The sequence below is a fragment of the Mobula hypostoma genome, chromosome 9 (assembly GCF_963921235.1).
Source record: "Mobula hypostoma chromosome 9, sMobHyp1.1, whole genome shotgun sequence".
Classification (NCBI taxonomy): domain Eukaryota; kingdom Metazoa; phylum Chordata; class Chondrichthyes; order Myliobatiformes; family Myliobatidae; genus Mobula; species Mobula hypostoma.
The window spans coordinates 2686069-2705378 of NC_086105.1; the positions used below are offsets into that span (position 1 = coordinate 2686069).

General features: G+C 44.8%; 2 protein-coding genes across 2 annotated transcripts in view; both read right to left on the reverse strand.

Annotated features, from left to right (window-relative positions):
* The window catches only part of si:ch211-245j22.3 (uncharacterized protein LOC563798 homolog), a 32855-nt gene extending 21208 nt beyond the window's left edge, over nucleotides 1-11647 (reverse strand). The window contains exon 1 of the mRNA XM_063059509.1: nucleotides 11577-11647. Within this exon, the coding sequence (XP_062915579.1) occupies nucleotides 11577-11647 (71 nt within the window). The remainder of the gene's footprint in view (nucleotides 1-11576) is intronic.
* A 1726-nt stretch (nucleotides 11648-13373) lies between these two features.
* Nucleotides 13374-19310, reverse strand: part of LOC134352296 (CD9 antigen-like) — a 48320-nt gene continuing 42383 nt past the window's right edge. The window contains exons 7-8 of the mRNA XM_063059587.1: nucleotides 16083-16166; nucleotides 13374-15996 (exon numbers count right to left, since the gene is read on the reverse strand). Coding sequence (XP_062915657.1) covers nucleotides 15934-15996; nucleotides 16083-16166 — 147 coding nt within the window. The 3' untranslated portion in view covers nucleotides 13374-15933. The remainder of the gene's footprint in view (nucleotides 15997-16082; nucleotides 16167-19310) is intronic.

Here is a 19310-nt window from a genome sequence, read left to right on the forward strand (position 1 = left end):
CGGGAGCACCGGACACAGTAACTAACCCCAACATACCTCACCTAGAAGGACTGTATAATGCTCTGAATAGTAGTGAGGGAGGAAGTGTAGCACTTGTTCAGCTTGCAAGGTTAAGTGCCAGGAGGGAGATCAGTGGAGAGGGACAAACGGACAAGGTAGCCGCTTAGGGAGTGACCCCTGTGGAAAGCAGAATGTGGGAGGAGGGAAAGATGTGAACTCATTGGAGTTGGCGGAAGTTTCAGAGAATTATGTAATAGACGTGTAGGCTGGTGGGGTGGTAGGTGGCAATTTTTACAATGAACAATTAACCTACCTGGTATTTGAGAGGCAATGTGAGATGGAGAAGCATAACTCACATGTATCAGTATCGCAATGGGATAATGGGAATTACAGAGGCATGAGAGAGGAGCTTGCCCAGGTGGATTGGAGGAGGATACTGGCGTGGATGAAGGCAGAACAGAGGTGGCTAAAGTTTCTGGGAATAATTCATAAGGTGCAGGATAGATATGTCCCACAGAAGAAGTTCTTAAGTGGCAGGGCTTGACAACTGTGGCCAACAAGGGAAGTTAAGGACAGCATAAAAGCCAAGGAAAGAGCAAATAAGGCAGTAAAAGTGAGTAGGAAGTTGGATGATTGGGAAGTTTTAAAAATCCACCAAAAGGCAACAAAAAAAGATAAAAGAAGGGAAAAGGTGAAATATGAGGGCAAACTAGCCAATAATATAAAGCAGGATGCCAGAAGCTTTTCAGTTATATACAGAGTAAAAGAGAGGTGAGAGTTGATATTGGACCATTGGAAAATGATGCTGGTGAGGTAGTAATGGGGGACAAAGAAATGGCAGATGAACTTAATGAGTACTTTGCATCTGTCTTCACTGTGGGAGACACTAGCAGTATGCCAGAGGTCTGAGAGTGTCAGGGAGCAGGAGTGAGTGCCATTGCTATTACAAAGGAAAAAGTGCAGGCAAACTCAAAGGTCTGAAGATGAATAAGTCACCTGGACCAGATGGACTACATCCCAGAGTCCTGAGAGAGGTTGCTGAAGAGATAATGGATTATTTGGTCATGATCTTCAAGAATCACTTGATTCTGGCATGGTCCCGGAGAGCTGGAAGATTGCAAATGTCACATCACTCTTTCAAAAGGGAGGAAGACAAAAGAGAGGAAACTGTAGGCCAGTTATCCTAACCTCAGTAGTTGGGAAAGTGTTGGAGTCTAATATTTAGCTTGAGGTTTCAGGTTACTTGGAGACTAATGATAAAATAAGTCAAAGTCACCATGGTTCCTGTAGAGGGAAATCTTGCCTGACAAATCTGTTAGAGTACTCTGAGGAAGTAACAAGCAGGGTGGACAAAGGAGAGGCGGTGGATGTCAATTACTTAGATTTTAAAAAGGCATTTGATAAGGTGCCTCACATGAAGCTGGTTAGCAAGATAAAATCCTATGGAGTTACAGGAAAGATACTGGCATGGGGAATAGAATACAAAACCAAAGGGAAAAAGTTGAGCCTTTATAAGACAACAGTCAGGCCGCACATGGAGTATTTTCAACAGTTTTGGGCCCCATATCTCAGAAAAGATGTGTTGTCAGTGGAGAGAGTCCAGATGTTCACAAAGATAGTTCTGGGAATGAAGGGGTTAACATGTGAAGAGCGTTTGGCAGCTTTGGGCCTGTACTCACCGGAATTTAGAAGAATGCGGGGGGATCTCATTGAAACCTACCGAATGCAGATAAGGTGAATGTGGAGAGGACGTGAGGCATCCAGAACAGCCTCAAAACTGAGGGGGCAAACTTTTAGAACAGAGGAAAGGAGGAATTTTTTTAGCCAGTGAGTAGTGAACCTGTGGAATGTTCTGCCACAGACTGCGGTCGAGGCCAAGTCCTGAGGGGGGGATCAAGGGATATGGTGAGAAGGTAGTGTATAGGGTTGAATGGGATCCGTGATCAGCCATGATAAAATGGCAGAGCAGACTCCTCCTTGGCCTCAATGGCCTAATTTGCTCCTATGTCTTATGGTCTTACAGTATGTCTTTCGACTATGGCAGGAAACCGGAAGACACAGAGAAACCCCATGCATTCTACAGGGAGAATGTATGTAGACTTTTTATAGAACAGCACTGGAATTTAACTCTGAACTCCAGAATGCCCTGTGCTGGATTAGCAGTGTGTTAACTGCTATACTACCATGGCACCCAAGTTTAAAGGATAGCAAATAACTTTACCTGAAGGATAAATGAATTAACCTATCAACCAGTACATCTTTGGACTGTGGGAGGAAACCCACGCGGTGACACAAGAAACATGCAAACTCCTTCCAGACAGTTTTGTGAATTGAATCCTGAACTTGTGTCGCATCATCGGCAGCATTACTGTGGCACCCAAATACAACAGGTATGAAAGAAACATCAGAAAGACAAGAAAACATACACGATGAACGAGGGATCTCATGTAGCACACTCACACTCTAGATCCCTTTCATTTTAGCTTACACTGGCTCCCAGGCATTTTTGTCTGGATATCAGTTTTTAATTGGTTTTTCCCAGGGTTGAAATGTCTAATACCAGAGGGCTTGCATTTAAGATGAAAGGGGGTAATTTCAAAGGAGATGTGAGGGGGAAATGTTTTCACACACACAGCGGTGGATGTCTGGGATGTGCTGCCTGGGGTGGTGGTAGGAGCAGATATATTATTTTGTAAATAACATTATTCTTTGCATTTCTAGTAAGATGCTAATTGCACTTCATTGGCTTTGTATCTGTACTCGGCACAATGACAATAAAGTTGAATCTAAATTAGGAACTTTTAAGAGATGTTTATACAGGCACCTGAATGTGAGGGGATGGAAGTGTATGGACATTGTGTAGGTAGAAGGGATTAGTTTAGATGCCAATTGATTACTAATTTAATTGGTTCAGCACAGCATTGTGGGCCGGGACACCAAATAATCTGCAGATGCTGAGGTCAAAGTAACACTCACAACATGCTGGAGGAACTCAGCAGGTCGGGCAGCATCCGTGGAAACGATCGGTCGACGTTTCGGGCCGGAACCCTTCGTCAGGACTGTAGGGGGAAGGGGCAGAGGCTCTATAAAGAAGGTGGGGGGAGGGTGGGAAGGAGAAGGCCGGTAGGTTCCAGGTGAAAAACCAGTAAGGGGAAAGATAAAGGGGTGGGGGAGGGGAGGCAGGGAGGGAATAGGCAGGAAAGGTGAAGAATGAATAGGGGAAAACACAATGGGTAGTAGAAGGAGGCAGAACCACGAGGGAGGTTATAGGCAGCTGAGGGAGGGGGCAGAGTGAAACTGGGATAGGGGAAGGGAGGGGGAAGGAATTACCTGAAGTTGGAGAATTCTATGTTCATACCAAGAGGCTGGAGACTACCTAGACGGTATATGAGGTGTTGCTCCTCCAACCTGAGTTTAGCCTCATCATGGCAGTAGAGGAGGCCATGTGTGGACATATCTGAATAAGAATGTGAAGCAGAGTTGAAGTGGGTGGCTACTGGGAAATCCTGTCTGTTGTGGCGGACGGAGCGGAGGTGCTCGACGAAGCGGTCCCCCAATCTGCGTCGGGTTTCACCGATGTAGAGGAGGCCGCACCGGGAGCACCGGATGCAATATATGACCCCAACAGACTCACAAGTGAAATGTTGTCTCACTTGGAAGGATGTTTGGGGCCCTGAATGGTGGCAAGAGAGGAGGTGTAGGGACAGGTGTAGCACTTGCGCTTACAGGGATAAGTGCCAAGTGGGAGATCTGTGGGGAGGGACGTGTGGACCAGGGAGTCATGGAGGGAATGATCCCTGAGGAAAGCAGAGAGGGGTGGAGAGGGAAAGATATGCTTAGTGGTGGGGTCCTGTTGAAGGTGGCGGAAGTTGTGGAGGATAACGTGCTGGATCTGGAGGCTGGTGGGATGGTAGGTGAGGACAAGAGGGGAACTCTGTCCCTGTTGTGGTGGCGGGAGGATGGGGTGAGAGCCGAAGTGCGGGAAATGGAGGAGATGCGGGCCAGGGTCTGTTCCTCTGCTGTACTGTTCTATGCTCTAACGACATGAAATTTAACTCTGTTTCTGTCACCACAGATGCTGCCTGACCTATTGAGTGTTTCTGGCATTTTCTGTTTTTATTTCAGATTTCCATTGTCTGCAGATTTCTGATGTTCATTTTCTAAGACTCCACCCATTCTGGAGTGGATGTAGAGACTGCTGACTTCTTTTGCAGAAATGTAGAAATGCTATTCCTGTATCCTGGCCTGGTTTTATCCTTGGTTAGATTCATGAACAAGAACAGTGTAAGTGACATTTTTAAACTGCATTACACAGTAGTGCAGCGATCAGTGCAACACTATTACTGCTTAGGGTGACTTCTGTAAGGAGTCAGTACATCCTCCCCGTGGACTGCAGGAGTTCTAGCCAGTTGCTACAGGTTCCTCCTGTTGTAGCGTGGATGAAATTACCGGAGAGACAGTCACTGGTAGATACAAAGCAGCTTCTTTATTCGACACAACAAGGTACAGTAGGCATCTTACGTACGGAGACGCTTTCCGCAGAAAGGTCTGCTAGCTAAATGTGGGCTCGATATTTATAGGCTAAACACAAAGGCAATAGCTACTTAAAAGTTATAGACAATGCATAGACAATGCTTCCTAATGAAGCTACATACAAAATATCACACCATCCGTCCCTCTTGACGCGAGCATGTCTGGGTTGGTATCCACAGCCTTTAGGAATGTAGGTTAAGTCTACGATACATTTATTTGGTGTTTCCCGTGCTAACATAGAAGACAATTAATATTTATAATGTATAGGTGATACTGCCTTCGAAACTACACTATCAGGTCAAACTAACAGAAGCATCTGGTATTTACACCTTTTAGGAAGCCCATTGTGGTGGACTCAATCCACAGTCCTTTGTCAAACAGTTAAAATAGAAGTCTGATGGCCAAAGTGATTTAAGTGTTAACAAATCATCTACCCAAAAGAAATCCACTCTAACACCTCCCACAGTCCAAAAAACATACCGGTTAGTAGGTTAATTAGTCATTGTAAATTGTCCCACGATTAGACTGGGGCTAAGTTGGGAGGTTGCTGGGTGGTGTGGGCTAGAAGGGCCAATTCCACACTGTATAGCTAAATAAATAATAAGTAAATACATTTTGTTTCATTTCTTGAACTGATTTCCAATGGTTATCTATTGTGTCTGCTGCCTCCCAGTTAACAGCACTGGTCTCTGGGTACTAGAGTCCAATTTAACACCTCTCCACCATCTTCGAACTAGTAGTCCAGTGCCAGTAGCACCTGTCAGGGGTGTGTTCTGCTATCAGGTCCACTTGCTGAGAATATATATCTTGCAATGTTTCTCAGTTATTTCATCATTCGAGTCTTTTGCACACTTCATCTTCACTAATTAGTCTGTGCTCCAGGGCAACATGATCCTATTGATCGACAGAATGCTGGAGTTTGATACAATATCCAAAAAGCCAATTAGAAGAAAAGTCTTAAACACAAGAGATTCTGTAGATGCTGGAAATCCAGAGCAACACACACGGAATGTTGGAGGAACTCAGCAGGTCAGGCAGCATCTACGGAGTGGAAAAAAAACTGCCGACGTTTCAGTCTGAGACCCTTCATCAGGACCGAAAAGGAAGGGGGAAGCTGCCAGAATAGAAAAGGAGGGGAAAGGAAATGAAGACAAGCCAGACGCTGATAGCTGAAGCCAGGTGGGTGGGGGAAGGGGATGAAGAAAGCTAGGAAAAGGCAAAGGGCTGGAGAAGAAGAAGAAATCTGATGAGAGGAGAATAGATCATGGGAGAAAGGGAAGGTGGAGGGGCACCGGGGGAGGTGATGGAAAGGTGAGGAGAAGAGGAGGGTACAAGGAACAGTAAGGAAATGGACAAGAGGAAAGAGGGACAGTTAAAATTTAGCCAAATTTGGAGAAATTATTGTTCATCCCATCTGGTTGGAGGCTACCCGGACAGAATATGAGGGGTTGCACCTCCAATTTAGGGGTGGCATGGAGACCACGAAAACTCCACTGAGTGAGCTAACCAGCAGCAGAGGTTGCAGTGAGTTGGTGATGATGGACAAGTGGGTATCCCTCACTCACTATCTCCATCCACTTGGCGAAGCTCAGCTCCAAACATTGACTTTTTGATATTCGTGATCTGCCTATCTCCCATAGAGACCATAAGACCATAAAGCCACAAGGCATAGGAGCAGAAGTAGGACATTCGGCCCATCGAGTCTGTTCCACCTTTCAATCATAGGCTGATTCAATTCTTCCAGTCATCCCCACTCCCCTGTCTTCTCCCCATACCCTCTGATGCCCTGGCTAAACAAGAACCTATCTATCTCTGCCTTAAATGCACCCAATGACTTGGCCTCCACAGCTGCTTGTGGCAACAAATTCCACAGATTTACCACCCTCTGACTAAAGTAATTTCTCTACATCTCAGTTCTAAATGGATGTTCTTCAATCCTGAAATCGTGCTCTCTTGTCCTAGACTCCCCTACCATGGGAAATAACTTTGACATATCTAATCTGTTCAGGTCTTTTAACATTCGGAATGTTTCTATGAGATCCCCCCTCACTCTCCTGAACTAGAGGGAATACAGCCCAAGAGCTGCCAGACATTCCTCATACGGTAACCCTTTCATTCCTGGAATCATTCTCGTGAACCTTCTCTGAACCTTCTCAGATGTTAGTATATCCTTTCTAAAATAAGGAGCCCAAAACTGCACACAATACTCCAAGTGTGGTCTCAACATCACATCCCTGCTCTTACATTCTATACCTCTAGAAATGAATGCCAGCATTGCATTTGCCTTCTGAATCACCAGCTCAACCTAGAGGTTAACCTTTAGGGTATCCTGCACAAGGACTCCCAAGTCCCTTTGCATCTCTGCATTTGAATTCTCTCCCCATATAAATAATAGTCTGCCCGTTTATTTCTTCCACCGAAGTGCATGACCATACACTTTCCAACATTGTATTTCATTTTCCACTTCTTCACCCATTCCCCTGAACTATCTAACTATCTCTGCAGGCTCTCTGTTTCCTCAACACTACCCACTCCTCCAGCTATCTTTGTATCATCGGCAAGTTTAGCCACAAATCCACTAATATCGTAGTCCAAATCATTGACCTACATCGTAAAAAGCAGTGGTCCCAACACCAACCCCTGTGGAACTCCACTGGTAACCGGCAGCCAGCCAGAATAGGATCCCTTTATTCCCACCCTCTGTTTTCTACCAACCAGCCAATGTTCCACCCATGCTAGTAACTTCCCTGTAATTCCATGGGATCTTATCTTGCTAAGCAGCCTCATGTGCGGCACCTTGTCAAATCCTTCTGAAAATCCAAGTACACCACATCTACTACATCTCCTTTGTCTACCCTGCTTGTAATTTCCTCAAAAAGAGACTCGTCTAGACAACCTTGGCTAGAAGACCAATAACCTATAGGAATAGAATTAGGCCATTCAGCCCATTGAGTCTGCACATTCCACCATGGCTAATTTATTATTTCTCTTAACCCCGTTCGTGAAAAGCGGAGGAATTTCTTTAGTCAGGTGGCAGTGAAACTGTGGAATTCATTGCCACAGATGGCCACGGAGGCCAAGTCATTGAGTATATTTAAAGTGGAGGATGGTAGATTCTTGATTCGTCAGGAGAGAATTGGTCAGATATGGAGAGAAGCCAGGAGAATGGGTTGAAAGAGATAATAAATCAGCCCTGGTAGAATGGCTGGAGAAAAGTTGATGGGCTGAATGGCTGAATTCTGCTCCTGTGTCTCATGGTCCATGATCTTGATCCATAATTGAATGGTGGAGCAGACTCGATAGGCCAAATGACTAATGCAGGATCTCCCAGTGGCCACACATTTTAATTCCACATCCCATTCCCATTCTGACATGTCTATCCACGGCCTCCTCTACTGTAAAGATGAAGCCACACTCAGGTTGGAGGAACAACACCTTATATTCCGTCTGGGTAGCCTCCAACCTGATGGCATGAACATTGACTTCTCTAACTTCCGCTAGGCCCCACCTCCCCCTCGTACCCCAGCTGTTACTCATTTTTATGCACACATTCTTTCTCTCACTCTCCTTTTTCTCCCTCTGTCCCTCTAAATATACCTCTTGCCCATCCTCTGGGTCACCCCCCCCCCGTCTTTCTCCCTAGGCCTCCTGTCCCATGATCCTCTCGTATCCCCTTTTGCCTATCACCTGTCCAGCTCTCGGCTCTATCCCTCCCCCTCCTGTCTTCTCCTATCATTTTGCATCTCCCCCTCCCCCTCCAGCTTTCAAATCCCTTACTCACTCTTCCTTCAGTTAGTCCTGACGAAGGGTCTCGGCCTGAAACGTCGACTGCGCCTCTTCCTATAGATGCTGCTTGGCCTGCTGAGTTCACCAGCAACTTTGATGTATGTTGCTTGACTAATTCTGTGTCTACGTTTCAATGGCCATATCTGTTTTCCTGCCTACTTTACCCCACAAATGCAGATAGTCTGCTGTGCTTGCACTGAGAGTAGAGTTGACTAAATCATTATCAAACTGTATGTGGATTCCTTCATACAAGATAAATAAATAATCATCATTCATTTCAGAAAATGGCATGTAAAATAGCCTTATTGCTAACTGCGAGAAAATCCAAGCACTTCGATTCAGTTTCATTTATGCCACTTAATTGGGACAGGAGACTGCAGCTGAAGTTTCCAACTGGTGTCAGTCACATGCACTTCTGTGGTCTTTGGACACTACACCGTGCTTAAAGAAGTCAGCTTTTAAACCGGATCAGTTGCGTGTTTGTGTTAAAAAAAACAGTGATTTTTGTCACTGATAACTGGAGAGAAATGAGCAGTAAGACAATACTGTTCTGCTCACTGCCAGTTTCAAGCATTCAAAGCTTAACGATGCCAGAAACAGCTGAGATTGAAAATGAGGTAACTTCACAAGTTAAGGCACTGTGAAGAATTTGAAGGTATTGACAATCATCTTGAATGTTACGGTGAAGATGAAGATTTGGAGGATGTGCTGTGTGAAAGCAGTCCATTATCTACACTGCATGTCACTGCTGATTTTGTTCATATACAGTCAATTAAAAGAACTCGGCAGTCTATTGTTGGTAAAAATTAGGAACTAATACACAGTTTTATAGTACTGTAGTAGCATCGATAGTGCCCTAATTTGTTCTGTATTTCAAGTAAGTACTTAAGTTGTTACTCAGTTTGTCTTTTTTATACATTTTTAACTAGTTTCGTGAAACTTCAGCTATTTGGAACAGCCACTTACATAGGCCAAAATGTACTGGTTCCAATATGTCCCAATTAACTGCAATCCACTGTATGTACTTTGCTAATAAATGTACTTTGAACTTTGTGAATGATCCTATGAATTATGCTGCGAATTATCATGAATCCTGTAAAATCACCCATGCTGTTACTAATTTGTTTGAAGGTCCATGTGAAGACGTTAGATGCTAATGATAAAGGAATTGCTCTTGTAACTGCCTCTTGGAACTTCCCAACACTTATGTCTGTCACTGACCTTCAAAGCCCACTTGGAGTTGACTGACAATCTCTGCAGCCAGGCGAGCAGAAACAGTAATGTGCTGGCAGCGCTGATTTCCTCCGGGCTTCCGCCTGGAGGAAGCAGATAAATTAATCCTGCTGATAGTCTGAAACAACACCTTATCTCTCTTCCAGTGCAGTTATACAAGTTGTATGTAATCACCTTTCCTTGTTGATCAATTGTGATCTCAATGTATAAAAATAAAACTCAGAAATGACTATCAATTATGTCCAGAAATACTGGAGACATTTAGAGCCACAGAACACTACAGCACTGAAACAGGCACTTTGGCCCATCTAATCCATGTTGAACTGTTACTTTGCAGAGTCCCATCGAGCTGCGCCCAGTCCATGGGCCTCCATACCCCTCCCATCCATGTACTTATCCAAACTTCTCTTAAATGTTGACATCAAATCTGCATCTACCACTTCTGCTGGCACCTCGCACTCACACCACCCTCTGAGTGAAGAAGTTGCCCCTCAGGTTCCCTTAAACATTTCACCCTTCACCTTTAACCCATGACCTCTCGTTCTAATCTCACCCAACTCAGTAGAATAAGCCTGCTTGCATTTACCCTATCTACACCCCTCATGATTTTGTATACAGTATCTCTATCAAATCTCCCCTCATTCCCCCACACTCCGGGGAATAAAGTCCTAACCAGTTCAACTGTTCCCCATAACTCGGGTTCCCAAGTCCAGGCCATACCCTTGCAAATTTCTCTGTACTCTTTCGATCAATAGAAGGAATGTCATGGGCATGAAGCAACTGTGGTGAATAGCACAACACTATTACAGTTTGGGGCTTCAGAATTCAGAGCTCAGTTCTGGTGTCGTCTGTAAACAAGGTTGCATGTTCTTTCCATCTGCGTGTGGGTTTCCTCCTTTGGACGTTCCCACTTCCTCCCACATTCCAAAGATGGACAGGGCAGTAGGTAACTGGTCCTTGTAAATTGACCAATGTGTTAAATCGACAGGTTGCTGGCAGCGTGACCTATTGGGCCAGAAGGGCCTGTTCCTCACTATATCTCTAAATAAATAAACATTTCTTTTCTGTAGGTTAGGTGACCAGAACTGTACATAATACTCCAGATTAATGTACTCCAAATGCCCCTCCGGAGATGCTGTCTGACTAATGGGTGACTGTAACTGTTAAAGTCCCAACAGAGAACACAACAACTATATTTCCCGTATCCTGTATGGGGCAGGTGTACGTATGCAAGGATTTCTTGTCAAATAGAAAAGTGCAATGGCAAATCAGTGTGTCCTGAAGTGTTTCATATCTTCTGTTTCAAATTCAAGACTGTTTAATGTCATTTCCAGTACACAAGTGTAAAGGAGACTGAGATAATTGTTACTCCAGATCCAAAACAGCACTGAAAACACAATAAGCATAAAGAAGACAATAATAGTAAAAATCCCACAATGAATATAACTACATGAAATAGCTTATATATATATATATATATATATATATATACATTGATTGTATGTCCATAAAGTGACGCTAGGCACAGGAGTGTCTGTACATAAGGTGACTGACAGGAAATGATAAAGTAGTGGTGGTTGGGGGTGTGGAGGGGTGGGTTAGTGGGTGGAGGTGTTGATCAGCCTTACTGCTTGAGGAATGTAACTGTTTTTAAGTCTGGTTGTCCTGGCGTGGATGCTACGTAGCCTCCTCCCTGATGGGAGTGGGACAAACAGTCCGTGAGCAGAGAAGGTGGGATCCTTCATGATGTTACTGGCCCTTTTCCAGCACCTTTCCGTATATATCAGAGTCTCATACTGTACTCAAAAAGAGAACCAATGCACCTTATTACTTGTTAATTTATTTGTGATAGTATTACTTTATGTGTTGTGTGTGAGCTATATGTAATGCGTTGTGCAACTTGGTCTGGAGAAGCGTTGTTTCGTTTGGCAGTATACATGTGTACGGCTGAATGACAGTAAACTAAAACTTGAACTTGAACTTGAATTTGAACAAAGTGGCTCGTAAGCTCTTTGAAAGATTACCTGTACCACATGTGTAGTTCCAAGATATAGGTGTCCTTCCTCCGGGGGGGGAGCACTGCAGCCTGCCCCATGGTCCTCTTGCTGCACTCCCTTTGGGTGGAATGTGCATTTTATGTACCCAAGGCAGGGATTAATGAGTCCAGTTGTGAGCACGTTGAGAATTAACTTTAAAACACGTAATCCACTCTGTGCTCCACAAAGAGGATTACTTTATCATTAATACAAGCGATTCCGTAGATACTGGAAATCTAGAGCAACAAAATGCTGGAGGAACTCAGCAGGCCAGGCAGCATCTGTGGAAATGAATAACCAGTCGATGTTTCAGACCGAGGCCCTTCATTAGGACTCAGAAGGAAGGGGGAAGATGCCAGGATAAAAAGGTGGTGGGAGGAGAGGGAGTACAAGCCAGAAAGTAATTGGTGAAGTCAGGTGCAAGGCACACAAAATGCTGGAGGAACTCAGCAGGCCAGGCAGCGTCTATGGAAAAAGGTATACAATCGACGTTTCTGGCCAAAACGTTGACTGCGCTTTTTTCCATAGATGCTGCCTGGCCTGCTGAGATCCTTCAGCATTTTGTGTGTGTTGCTCGGATTTCCAGCATCTGCAGATTTTCTCTTGTTGGTGAAGTCAGGTGGGTGAGAAAGGTAAAGGGTTGGAGAAGAAGGAATCTGATAAGAGAGGAGAGTGCTCCATGGGGGAAAGGGAAGAAATAGGGACACCAGGGGCAGGTGAGGAGAAGAGGTAAGAGGCCAGAGTGGGGAATAGAAGAAGAGGGAAGAGGAAGAGGAAAAAATTAAAAAATAATTTCAAAAACTGGAAGGAGCTATCACTGTTCACGCCATTACGTTGGAGGCTACCTAGATGAAATATGAGGTATTGGTCCTCCACCTTGAGCTCTGTTCGGGTGAGTACACAAATGCGGTGAGATTGTAGTGGGACCATCTCTCAGCTCCTGGGATGGTGGTGAAACTCTGAAAATAAAGTGTACTCTAAAATCAAAATCTGATTTTTTTTTTAAATCTGATTCATTTTCACTGACGATATAATATGGTGTGTGTTGTTTTGTGTCAGCAGTACAGTGCAAAGATATAAAATGACTGAATTACAAAAAGGAATATATAGAGCAAAAAAAACAAATGAATAATGAGGTAGTTACATGGATTCACTGTCTGTTCAGAAGCTGTTCTTGGACGATTGAATGGGGGTCTTAAGGCTCCTGTACCTCCCCCTCAGTGGTAGAAATGAGAAGAGGGCATGTCCTGGCTGGTGAGGGTCCAGAGTGATGGATGCTGCCTTGTTGAGGTGCTCCCTCTTGAAGATGTCTTTAATGGTGAGAAAGATTGTGCCCGTGATCGGGCAGGGTGAATCTACAAACCTTCTGCAGCCTCTTGCGATATCGCGCATTCGAGCTTCCTTACCAGGCGACGATGCAACCAGTCTGAGTGCTCTCCACTGAACATCACTGTAAATAACACTATTCTTTGCACTTCTGGTTAGCTGCTAACCACATTTTATTGGCTTTGTATCTGTACTCGGCACAATAACAATAAAGTTGAATCTAATCCAATCTAATAAAGTGACTCTGACAGGAAATGATAGAGTAGTGGTGGTTGGGGTGTGAAGGAATGGGTTAGTGGGTGGAGGTGTTAGTGGATAATTTTAGATTATGCCCCATTGTATCAGTCATTTCTGCTCTGGGAAGAAGGTGCTGGCTCCCAGACTAGGTTTACTGGCCTTCATTCTGTGTAATCCTTAGTACAAAGAACAAGAAGCAATTGACTATTTTTACATTATTTATTAATCATGGCATTTACACTGAGTTTATATTCTTGCAAGCATTAATCTACATTATACAGTACTTCATAACAAAGCATTGATTAATTTAGGCATAAGACATAGGAGCCAGAATTAGGCCATTCGGCCCATGACTGTGCTCCACCATTCTATCATGGCTGATTTATTTTCCCTCTCAAAGCTATTTTCCTGCCTTCTCCCCAGGTTCAAAGTTCAAGGTCAAAGTAAATTTATTATCAGAGTATATATGTTTCACCATATTCAACCCTGAGATCCATTTTCATGCGGGCATACTCAGTAAATTCAAGAACCACAATAGAATCAATGGAAGACCACACCCACCAGGGCTGACAAACAACCAACATGCAAACTACAACAAACTGTGCAAATACAAATGAGAAAAAAATCATAAAAAATAAGTAAGCATCCTCTTGCTAAAGAAATTCCACCTCACCTCCACTCTAAAGGAACGTGCTTCTATTCTGATTCTGTGTCCGCAGGTCCTAGACTCCCCCACTACGGAAACATCCTCTCCACACGCACTCGATTTAGACCTTTCAATAGTCGATAGGCTTCAAAGAGCTCCCAGCTCATTCTTCTGAACTTCAGCAAATACAGGCCCAGAGCCAACAAATCCTCATGGATTAACTCAAGTCCAGCATCATTCTCATGAACCTCCTTCGGAAACTGCTTTGAGCTCAAGCAGCATCTGATGTGGCTGGTGGGGTTCTCTTATGGCTACTGGTGAGGAGCTTTAAATCTAAGCCCTCAGGGCAGGCCACCGGTCCAAGTTCTGGATCTCCCTCCCCACGTCTGCATGGGGTGCTGTCACAGGAAAGCAACATCAATCGTCAAGAACCCCCACCACCCATCACATGCTCTCTTCTTGCTGGTGTCGTCAGGAAAAACGCACGGGAGCCTCAGGACCCACAGCACCAGGTTCAGGAACAGTTATTACCTCTCAGCCATCGGGCTCCTGAACCAGAGGGGAGAACTTCACTCAACATCACTCATTCCATCACTGAACCTGTGGGCTCATTTTCAAGGACTCATCATCTCATGTTCTCAATACTTATTGTTTATTTATTTATTATTTTACTTGCTTTTTGTTGTTTCTTTGTATTTACTGTGAATGCCCACAAGAAAATGAACTTTGATAATAAATTTACTTTGAACAGTGGGGAATTCAACAGCAAGGTAGCTGAAAACCATCTGCTCAAGGACAATCAGAGATGGGCAGTATATTGTTCAGGGCAAACACTCAGAGCTGTCCTTATAGAGGCGTGCACACTCAGGAGGGCCATTAATAGGGAGAACGCACACGATCTTTCTTCCCCAGAAAGAGGGAACCAAAAACTAGAGGGCATAAAGGTTTTAAGATGAAAGATTCACTTTATTTGTCACATGTACTTTGAAACATCCAATGAAATCTGTCGTTTGCATCAGATCAACTGAAGGACAAAGCAAGTGAATCTCAGGAAGTGTCTGTACAAACAATGGCAGCCACATCTCGCAAACATCCACGGGGTAGAGAAAGGTTATTTGTTTTCATGGTGTTCTGTGCTCCCCTCTCCCAATCCAGGCACACACTCTACAGTTCAGGTGGGAAAGCACCTGACATGATGGGCAGAATGTTAGCATCAATTTCTTTTGACACAAGAGATTCTGCAGATGCTGGAAATTCAAAGCCACAAACACAAAATGCTGGAGGAACTCAGCAGATCAGGCAGCATCTATGGAAAGGAATAAACAGTTGACATTTCAGGCCGAAACCCTTCAACAGTTTTGGAAAAGAAAGGGGAAGATGCCAGATAAAAAGGTGTGGGGAGGAGAAGGAGGACAAGCTAGGTGATACGCAGAGAAGCCAGGTGGGTGGCTATCACCTCCCAGCTTCCTATTTCATCCCCCTCTTCCCCACCCACCTGGCTTCATCTATCACTTTCTAGCTATCCCCCTTCCACTCCCCCCACCTCCTTATTCTGGCAACTTTCCCCTTCCTTCCCAGTCCAGATGAAGGATCTCAGCCTGAAATGTCAACTGTGTATTCCCCTCCATAGATGTTGCCTGACTTGCTGAGTTTCTCCAATGACTTGTTAAATGTTGGTGTCCTGTCAAGGGCACAATGTAACCTTCACATGCTGGCTCTGTGTGCTGGTTTGCTGGTGTTGGTGTTCAATTTTGAGGCCCTCCGTTGGTCAGGGTCAACCATAGTGCTGCATTCCAGCTGTCTACAGGATACACAAGCCAGGGCTGTACAATGGAGAGCAAGCTGGCCAGGACAGTACGATACGGAGAGCAAGCTATTGCCCGTGCAGCAGGCTTCCCCTCTCCACGCAGCTGATGAACCCAAAAGGAACTGCAGAGACTGGTACAGTTTTGTTCAATACTGTTAAACCGTGCCTCCATTACAGCAACAGTTTCATCAACAAAAGAAGAACGCGCTAGAATTTCAGTCCACTGACAACATTAAGCACAAGGAACAAAAGGGGATTTTTAAAAAAAAGCATTTGCATTATCAAAAGTAAATACATTTATCTTCAGGTTGCCTGCAATGTCCTGGTTGCTAAATCACAAGGGACCGCCTGAAAGATCTCTGAAAGAGGACTGTGAGAATTATCCCCAGGACCTGAAAAAATAATAAGCAGATATCAGCAGGGAGCAGGAGTACTGAAAGAAAAGGGCTTCAAACAAAGCAGGAAGAGATGTGCTTACGGTAAACAAGGCAATGCCAAAGGCGATTGCGGCAAAGATGTGAAGTTTCGAGTTGATGATTTCCTTGATGGCCTCTTTACAGTCCTGCATCAGAAGAACGACAGTCAGGAGGACCATACCGCACAGAAACAGGCCTTTCAGCCCATCTGCTCCATGATGATCAAGATGCCAAATATAAACTGGTCCCATTTGCCCACATTTCATATGTTTCAGATTAGCTTTACTTACAGATACAGTAGAGTGTGGAAAAGACCCTTCTGGTCCAACAAGCTGCGCACTCAGCAACCCACCTAATTAACCCTAGCCTGATCATGGGACAATTTACAATGACCAATTAACCTACTTACTGGTATGTGGGAGGAAACTGGAGCACCCAGAGGAAATCCAGGTGATCACAGGGAGGACCTACGAACTCCTTACAGAGGAGACTGGATCAGCACCTCTGTTGATCTTCAAGACTTAAAGACCATATGACCATTTGAATTGGAGCAGAATTCCACATTCTATCGTAGTTGATTTATTATCCCTTTCAACCCCATTCTCCTGCCTTCTCCTCATAACCCTTGACACCTTGACTAATCAAGAACCTATCAACCAACACACATAAAAATTACTGGTGAATGCAGCAGGCCAGGCAGCATCTCTAGGAAGAGGTACAGTCGACGTTTCAGGCCGAGACCCTTCGTCAGGACTAACTGAAGGAAGAGTGAGTAAGGGATTTGAAAGTTGGAGGGGGAGGGGGAGATCCAAAATGATAGGAGAAGACAGGAGGGGGAGGGATGGAGCCAAGAGCTGGACAGGTGATTGGCAAAAGGGATATGAGAGGATCATGGGACAGGAGGCCCAGGGAGAAGGAAAAGGGGGGGGGAAATCCAGAGGATGGGCAAGGGGTATAGTGAGAGGGACAGAGGGAGAAAAAGGAGAGAGAGAAAAAGAATATGTGTATAAAAATAAGTACCAGATGGGGTACGAGGGGGAGGTGGGGCATTAGCGGAAGTTTGAGAAGTCGATGTTCATGCCATCAGGTTGGAAGCTACCCAGACAGAATATAAGGTGTTGTTCCTCCAACCTGAGTGTGGCTTCATCTTGACAGTAGAGGAGGCCGTGGATAGACATATCAGAATGGGAATGGGATGTGGAATTAAAATGTGTGGCCACTGGGAGATCCTGCTTTCTCTGGCGGACAGAGCGTAGGTGTACAGCGAAACGATCTCCAAGTCTGCGTCGGGTCTCGCAAAATATAGAAGGCCGCATGGGGAGCACCGGACGCAGTATATCACCCCAGCCGACTCACAGGTGAAGTGTCACCTCACCTGGAAGGACTGTCTGGGGCCCTGAATGGTGGTGAAGGAGGAAGTGTAAGGGCTTGTGTAGCACTTGTTCCGCTTACCAGGATAAGTGCCAGGAGGGAGATCAGTGGGAAGGGATGGGGGGGCCGAATGGACAAGGGATTCGTGTAAGGAGCGATCCCTGCGGAAAGCAGAGAGAGGGAGAGAGGGAAAGATGTGCTAATATATCCAGTGTCTTTGCAATCCAAAATCAGCTAGGGCAATGAATTCCACAGATTCACCACCCTCTGGCTCAAGAAATTCCTCCTCATCTCTTTTCTAAAGGGACGTCCTGATATTCTGAGGCTGGGCCCTCTGGTCTGAGACTTCTCCACTATAGAAAACATCCTCTCAAATACCACTTTATCCAGGCCTTTCAATATTTGGTAGGTTTTGATGAGATCCCCCTTCATTCTTCTGAACTCCAATGAGTACAGGGCCAGAGCTGTTAAATGCACCTTATACGTTAACCCCTTCATTCCCCAGATCACTCTCGTGAACCTCCTCTGGTATCTGGTATCTTTCCAATGTCTGCACATCGTTTCATAGATATTGTAAGGAGCCCAAAACTGCTCATAATGTCCCAAGTGGTGTCTGACTAATGCTTTATAATGCCTCACTTTACACCCTTGCACTTACATGCTGATGCAGGCAAGTGTTTCATTACTCGACCTCACCATACTTGTGCACATGACAGTAAACTCATCTCTTGGCTTCACCTGTCTTGAGGTGTATAAGATCACCAGGCCGAGGAGTGAATGGGCAATCATATTCCCCAGAGCTTTGGATTCAAAAACCCGAGGGCGTAGGTTTAGGTGTGAGAAGAGAGATTTAATAGGGACCTGAGGGGCAACTTTTCATCTACAGAGTGGTCAGTATGTGGAATGAGCTGCCAGAGGAAGCGATGGAGGCAGGTACTTAGCAACATTTCAAAGGCACTTGGTATGTGGATAGGAAAGGTTCTGAGGGATATGAACTGCTGGCATGATATACTTTCTTGGTTCCTTCTTCAAAAAGCTCAAATTCATGAGATAGCATCTCCTACATGTTGACCACTCCTAATCCACTCCTGACTTTCCAAAAACTTGTATACCGAATATCCTCTACTGAGGACTAATTTGGAGTATTGTGTGCATTTCTGGTCACCTCCTTACAGGGAAGATACCAATAAGATTGAAGGAGTACAGAGAAAATTTACCAGGATGTTGCCTGGTCTTTAGGGCCTGAGTTATAGGGAAAGGTTGAGTAGGTTAGGACTTTAACCTATGGAAAAGAACAAGTCTCGTCGGGATTAAGTCATAACGAGACAGAGAAAGAAAGAGAGAGAGATTGTTACAAGGCAGGAGCCATTTGAAAAGAACAAGTCTCATCGGGAATGATATTTATGATTTTTATTTGAGCCAATAAAAAGAAGGGAGGCTTAAGTGGAGCAGCCATTGTTGGAGTAGGCCTGTGTTAGAGTGGAAGGCTTTGGTTCAACAGGCTTTGGCGAGGACGGGCTTGGACAAGCACAGACAGAGGTTCTAAGTAAGTTTCCAATAGTTTTCATTTTCTTTGTCCGCCAGTATATAGTTAGTGCACTGAGAATGGGTCCAGGGTTAGTGGGATGTTCTTTGTAAGGGGCATGGGAACTCTGGGAGACCGCCAGTCTCCCTGATAACTACACCTGCAAAAAGTGCACTGAGCTGCAGCTCTTTAGAGACAGGGTTAAGGAACTGGAGTTGCAGCTGGACGACTATGAGCTCATACAGGAAAATTGAGATGATAGATTGGAGCCACAGGGAGTAGTCACCCCTAAAGTTGCAGAAGGCAGGTACCTGGGTGACTGTCAGGAGGAGGAAGGGAGTAGACAACTAGTGCAGAGTACCCCTGTGGTGTTTACCTCACTAATCAGTATACC